We start from the raw sequence: 7,030 nt of genomic DNA, 5'->3' as shown, positions 1-7,030 counted from the left end.
TATGTATATATTCGCGTTCCAAAAAATTCCCAGACTTTCCAGTTCACAACTTTGTAAAAAATTGAAACTTTCCTCAGATGTCCCCACTTCCTGGAAGTGTCACTGTTTAAAATGTTCTCCTGCTCAGCGTCCTCACCAAGACAAATGTACAGGGACGCTCACACATGTCTGAGACACAAACTGACACGTAGTTTGTCCCACGTGGCTCCCGGTACACTTCCACCAACACAAAGACGCACACACACACTGACACACAAGGTGCTGACTGCAGCATGTTTGTCTCTGCCCCACGCACGCGATCTTCATCAATTCTGGTGGCCCCAAGACGACTGCGCGCACCGCCGTCCCCATGCATCACGCCCAAACCTGCCTCGCTATCGGAGAGAAGCCGCAAATTTGTCAAAAGGAAGAGGAAAAGGCTCCTCACATGACAATAAAGCCCGGCCAATATTTCATGAAAATGAAGTGCTCTGGCACAGTTTACAGTGGCCGCGGAGGGAGAGGGAGGGGGAGCCAAACGAATGGATGCAAAGCTCTTATCATGTGGAGTTTTTCTGTATCCGAGATGCGATTTACAAGAAGGTCACAGGAGGCTGTGGCGCATCAGGGGCCACGGATCAGGACACAGAGAGTGAAGGCAAACAAATGTTCCCACTTTCCTGTCCAAACTCCCACGCTTCTCAAAACAGTCCAAAAACGTCACCTCATGATCCAAAAAAGGTCCTGATTTTACAAACATCTGATTACTCATTACAAAAGGTCGTGACTTTTTTAAAAGCATTGTTAATGAGTGGCGCCAAAGTTTCTTTCAAAACTAAGTCCCGTCTTTCCACACAATGCCTCTTTCTAAAGAGTACTCACTCCTGAAACTACGTTCAGACTTTGTTGAGCAAATTATCTATTTACAGTTCAAGTCTCAGTTAACTCAAAGGTCATTTTACTCCATATAACCCTGATGCAAAGCAGTAAAACACATTTTTCTCTTATTCTTTCGTACCGGTGAACAGGGAGACGATGGCCTCAGTCCTTCTGCTTCAGGCTTGACCTTTGACCTTTTGGTGTTCATGGGGTCAACTGTGCTGCTGACGGCCGAGTCGCCTCTGTGGTTCTGAGGAGGGGAAAGATTCAGGATCAGACACCTTTAGATGTTATGCAAGAACATCTAGAACGGATTTAAATGAATTGAAGTAAAAGTTTATCTCCAGTAAAAATCCTGTTACTCCTGCACAATAATCATATTTTTACAGGAGGGTTACTGTAACCTAAAGTTCAAGATGTACGGAAGCCCGTGGAGGACAATATTACTATTTTGAGTGATTTATCTGCTGTTCTCCTTCTGTTTGTGTATATATATTATGTTATTTATTTTATTTTTTGTTTGTTTTAATATGTAATTTTCTTACTTTCTAACTTAATACTTTTTCTTACTGTATTTATTTATTTATTGTTTTTATGCTGTTTTACATGTGATACTGGGTTATATAAATAACAGTAACTTACTTTAAGTGCATTTAAGTTGAAATTTAACATTTTTTGCATTAATATGGTGTCACCCTGTGGAGTAGATTTAATATTATTTATATGAAATAGTGACAACAACAACAACAACAAGCAACCAAGACAAAACCCCACTAGAACAAAAATTAAACTATGCAAACATTTCTATATTTATCATAGAGTAATTCATATTCTCAGCTGAAAAACTCTCTAAAAAAGGCAAATCCAATTCAAAATATAACACAAGGCAAATCACCGGCCCCTGTTCCCTTCTGCAGGATCTACACGATGCCCTTCCTAACCTCTCACACAAACATCTGTAATCTGAGCCAGACTCCGAGATTAAACGACCAGATTAGACAGAGAAACCAAGTGTTGGAGTAGAGAAATGATGGGTTTCCCCCCGAGAGTTTACCTCCAAGGGGGACACTGCGAGCATGTGCGGAGGCTGACACCGCAAATAAAAACACTGAGAGCGCCGTGACCCGGTGAGCGAGCGGAGGGCGGGATGATGACAAACAAAATCTACAGTGAGAACAAACAGCTGGAAACCGGAGCTGCAAAATTCAGGGTTCGGCTAAACAGTTATTTCAGCAGCTGGCATGGAGAAAAATACCTGGGGAACAAAAAGGGGGAATTTCCTGCAACCGCACAGAAATCAGAGGCTTCAATCATCCAGAAAGCTTCGAGTACACAAAACTCTGTCAGCTTACAGCTGTCTTAAACTTATATTATTTTCTCTGTTTATTTAAACTCAAACCAGACAAAACTGTCTTTTGTTTGAAGAACTTTAAATACTGATTCAAATATACGAGGCAGATGTTTACAGTCTTGTTTTTTAAAACGGCAAAAGAAATAAAAATGTATAAGAAATCTACAATATCCAGTAATGACAGTATTCAGATGTCGGTGTGTTTATGACTTCCACCTAAGAAGCTGTCATACTGTAAGAATAAACATTTTACTTCTGCTTAGTCAAAATAGAAAATTAACAACAGCCTTATAAGAATGTGTCAACAGAGCTGATGTTACTGAACCAGTGAAAATGTGCTTAAAAAATGACTTTTATAGAAGGAAAATGCAGCGACTACCTATGGGGCGCCGTTTGTAAAGTGAAACATGCTGAAATTAACGGCAACATTTTTCCACATTTAGCTCAAAACCTTACAAAAACATATTTTTTCGAGTAAATTTTTACAACATTTAGTAAAATATTTGGTAACTTTTCATCAAATGTTAAATATTAAATCTAAATGTTAAATATTAAATCGAAATATTATATTTAAATCTAAATGTTAAATGTTAAACCTAAATGTTAAACCCCATAACTACCAGAAACTGAGTACAAAAATGAAAAAATAATAATCCTTACTAGCAACAAATAAAAAGAGTTTAATGCTGAAAATCAACAAAAAATAGAAATTAGATTATTACTTCTGAAAAATGAATCCAGAACCAGGTCCTATGTGACAAGTTAAACAAAAAAGAACAAGTAGGGCTCTTTTAGCAATTTTTTTTTTTAAATCTTTAAAAAGCATTTTTTCTTTAAAAGAGGTGGAAAACCAAAAGCTCTCATTCACTTTAAGATTATTTGAACTTGTTTCTAACAGAAACTGCTGCTAAATTCTGTCCAAATCAATATGACAGCATCTTCTATAGACACATATAAATATGTGAAGACTATGGAAAATATATTGAAAAGGAAAAAAACTGAATCAAGTTACGGAAAAAAATTTTTTTGACTAAATTCTCAGCTTTGAGCATTCCTCAGAAATGTGGATGTGTTTAATTTTAGTCACACACCAGTTAATCAATCAATCAATAATTCAATCAAGCCATCTGTGAAGCAGAACTCCATAAAAGGTCCAGAGCACGTGGAGCGCAGACATCAAATAGCATCCACACAATACAAAAATCATTTCTAACCTGCACCCTGATACTAACCTGAACCTAAAATTATCAGCAAATATGACTTTGTGTAGAAACTAAATGAATTAATAAAATCACTTGCAGTACTTCTAAAATAAAGTGCACTGGTTCTTACATTTATCCCTGTGTGATACCATATTTGATGGTTTTAAAGGTACAGAACAGCTTCCTTTAGCACAAACTCCTCTTTCATTTCTGTAAATTAGTTTTTTTCTCCTGTACAGGACATGACAGAGCACACAGGAAAGCAGGACGGCGAGGGGCAATGAAATGGAGAAAATGATGCGAAGTGGAATCAAACCCTTGCCCCTTTACCTTGGATACCAGGTCGCTGTTGTGGGTGGAGGCAGGAAGCGAGGAGAGGCCGAGGGCCCCCTGGCGGGTGGTGAAGGTGGGCGGCGGCTGGATGAGGGGCGGAGTGTGGCCGAAGGCGCTGAGGCCTCGCTGCTGGGAGAGGAGCTGCTGGTAGGCCATGGGATTGATGGGGTGAGGGAAGGGGAAGGACGGGCTGCAAGAGGAAATTTTTGTATAAAGGATTTTTGTATAAAAGAGAATCTCAGTGGTAAACATAAAACTTGATACTTATATTTACAATGAATAAATTAAACTTTGGTTTACTGTGCAGTTAACCTCCATTCTTTAATTATTTGAGGAAATAAAATTAAAAACGAAAATCAGAAAGAAAGAAGAAAAAACTTTGTGGCTTTTCCCTTCTGCAACATAACAACCAATCAGGAGAGAGAGAGAGAAAATCAGACACCTGAGCTGGAATAAACCTGTTCAGTCTGAGAAGGCGATCAAACACTGCAAGGGTTCAGTGATTGAGATAAAGAATCACAACTTGTCTCATGGGAAGGTTTAAGTTCAGTGGAACTGAACCTTTGAGTGACAGATCCAGGTGTTACGTTATCTGACATCAGTGTGGGTGCGGATACCTGAGCCCGCCGACCGACAGGTGTCCGTAGGAGCTGCTGGCGGCCGAGCTGGAGCGTGAATTGTTGATGTATGCCACCAGGGAGTTGGGCGAGGTGCGGATCATCGTCTGGAGGTCGATGCTGGCGTCGGACAGCGGCGAGATAGACAGCGCCCTTTTCCTGCTGAGCCGCGGTGTCAGTCTGGGGCTTGAGAACCGCGACACTGTGGATGACACACAGGTGGGTGAACAGGTGATATTATCCATCACACTGGTAACATGTAGGTTAGCAGTGAGAGGAGTCTAAAGGAAAGACTCTTAAATCTAACGAGTCACTCTCCACCTGAATGCAGTCTACTTAGAATCAGCCTGTGTCTGCTGTTTGTGCTATTTTGGGGTGGAGGCATTAAAGCGGTGAGGGTGGAAGTGCATGCTTGCTGTGATGGATGCTGCTGCAGCATCGCTGTGACACCCAAAACCCTGCGGACTCACAACAGCCCTATCAATAAGTGCTCACAGCGAATATAGTAAACTATCTCTTCACTGACACAAACAGAGCCTGGCAGATATTACTGTAGATATTAGACAATAAACTCAAGCCTCAAGGATGCAGGAATTGCACTGTAGAAGCAATCGTCTGGAATAAGTGACCTACATCCGACTGGATCTGTCCCAGTGACACAAATTTTAAATGGAGAAGGGTCGAGGGGGTTAGTTGTTGTTTGATTGCACAACACTGAGAAGAATCACCATGTTTTCAGGGTATTTTGCTTTACAACTCCCTACTTTCCTAAAATAAGTGAAGAACAGTTTCAGTGGAGGGAGAATTCAAATAGTTGCAGGCTGGGTTTCAGTTTGTCTTTACATAGGGAATAAAGTATAACACTGATGACACCTGGCTTTAACAGTTATGCATGCTGATGCTGATTTGCATAACATTATATGAAAACTGTCTTCACTGTACAGTCTAAGTCAGCGGTCCCCAACCCCGGGGGACCGCTACCAGTCTGTGAGTCGTTTGATACCGGGCCGCGAGAGTTGAGGCTCGGGTGTGAAATGTATGGGGGTTTTTTTATCGTTATTTTTGTTAATCATTTTTTTTTATTAACTCGGTTTCCCTGGGTCTTTTCCCATGTGTTATGAATAAATCTTCTGTTTTTATGGTACCAATACTGGCTTTATTTTGTTGTATTTATCCGCAACACCTTAAAGGTGAAAATATTGTCGGACATAAACCGGTCCGCTAATGTCCGCTAGAGGTGGGCTCCAAAACGTAAAATGTCCAACTTAATTTCTTTAGTTCCAGCAGAAATAAATGTGTTTACAGCTTAATACAAAAAACATTTTAGCCTATGTAGTTAATTTGCCCTCATGACAACTATACAGGGGAATAATTTTTTTTTATAATTCACCTATTTAAATTGCATTAAGGCTGTCATGTTTAGGCTGTGTGCAGGCAGGATGAGGACCAAAACGCAAGCTCACGGAGGCAGGAATGAACTCAAAACACAGTTTTATTGCTGACGGAAGTTAAGGCGATACAAAATAATATGAAACTAAACTGTGAAGTCATAAAGGAACTGACTCACGAGGAAACACACGGAGGGGCACACAGTCATGAGGGCGACACAGACATAAATACACAGAGGGTTAACGAGGGAAGTGGGAGCACACGGGGAACACAGCTGACAGATAATCGTAATAAGACAGGGCAGGAGTGAACACAACATGACGCATACTGACAAGAGACTGTCAAAGTAAAACAGGAAGTACACAGAGGTTCAGACAGGAGGAGAGAGAGAGCACGGGGAGAGCACAGACATAACGGGCTGGGGAAAACACAAGGAGGGGAAACGAGGGCTCACAGATACACAGAGGGGCACACAGGGGGTAATCAAATAAGGAACATCTTAACAGAACAACCTAGGAACCACGGCATAAATAAAGAACAAAATACAAAACACACGAAAACTAAGAATACTGGGCCAACATGTCCCAGGACCATGACATCGGCATTATTAGAGGTCGTGCCGCCTTGACTGACAGGGGCTTTAGCTGCTAACTCTCTGCTATGTTCCTGAATGGACCTCTAGACCAAGTTTAAAAGGATTTGTTTAATTTTGGTAATAAATAAAATCAGCTCATCAGCATACAGTTATAGGCTGCGATCAGTTTGTTCCTTCTGGTGCACTTTTCATATGATCATCTGACAGATAATATGGCTTATTGTGTGGTTATTGTACTAACAGACCATCCCTCCAGTTTTAGTAAAATTCTGATTTTATTTGGCTTTTAATTAGCAAGAATCGGTGTCTGTGTTAGCTGATAACTTACCCTGTCAGTCTGATAGGTTCATTTCTGTCTTGAAAAAAGCCAACACAGAGACACTGGCCAATGCCTTTAATCTAAAAACAGCTGTCATCACATAGGCACTCAATCAATTTGAGCAAATGGACAAAGGACCCCACATTTATTATGTCCATGTAGATAAGAAGCATCAGTAAATAATTTGTTTTTCTTACAAGGAAGCTAATATGCTAATAACAGGACTTAGTCCCTTGATGGCACATTTAGAACTGTAGTTAAACCATAATTTACAGTGGGGCAAAAAAGTATTTAGTCAGCCACCGATTGTGCAAGTTCCCCCACTTAAAATGATGACAGAGGTCAGTAATTTGCACCAGAGGTACA

General features: G+C 40.5%; 1 protein-coding gene across 1 annotated transcript in view; it reads right to left on the bottom strand.

The window, feature by feature from the left end:
• LOC102211830 (zinc finger protein GLI2-like) overlaps nt 1-7,030 on the bottom strand; it is a 100,817-nt gene that overhangs the window by 13,148 nt on the left and 80,639 nt on the right. Inside the window, exons 6-8 of the mRNA XM_005748370.2 lie at nt 4,362-4,563; nt 3,742-3,934; nt 998-1,108 (exon numbers count right to left, since the gene is read on the bottom strand). Coding sequence (XP_005748427.1) covers nt 998-1,108; nt 3,742-3,934; nt 4,362-4,563 — 506 coding nt within the window. The remainder of the gene's footprint in view (nt 1-997; nt 1,109-3,741; nt 3,935-4,361; nt 4,564-7,030) is intronic.

This window comes from Pundamilia nyererei, unplaced genomic scaffold, assembly GCF_000239375.1.
Source record: "Pundamilia nyererei isolate P.nyererei 1_Seehausen unplaced genomic scaffold, PunNye1.0 scaffold00220, whole genome shotgun sequence".
Taxonomy (NCBI): domain Eukaryota; kingdom Metazoa; phylum Chordata; class Actinopteri; order Cichliformes; family Cichlidae; genus Pundamilia; species Pundamilia nyererei.
The sequence above is the reverse complement of the archived record's forward strand: the minus strand, read 5'-3'. Positions and strand labels throughout refer to the sequence as shown.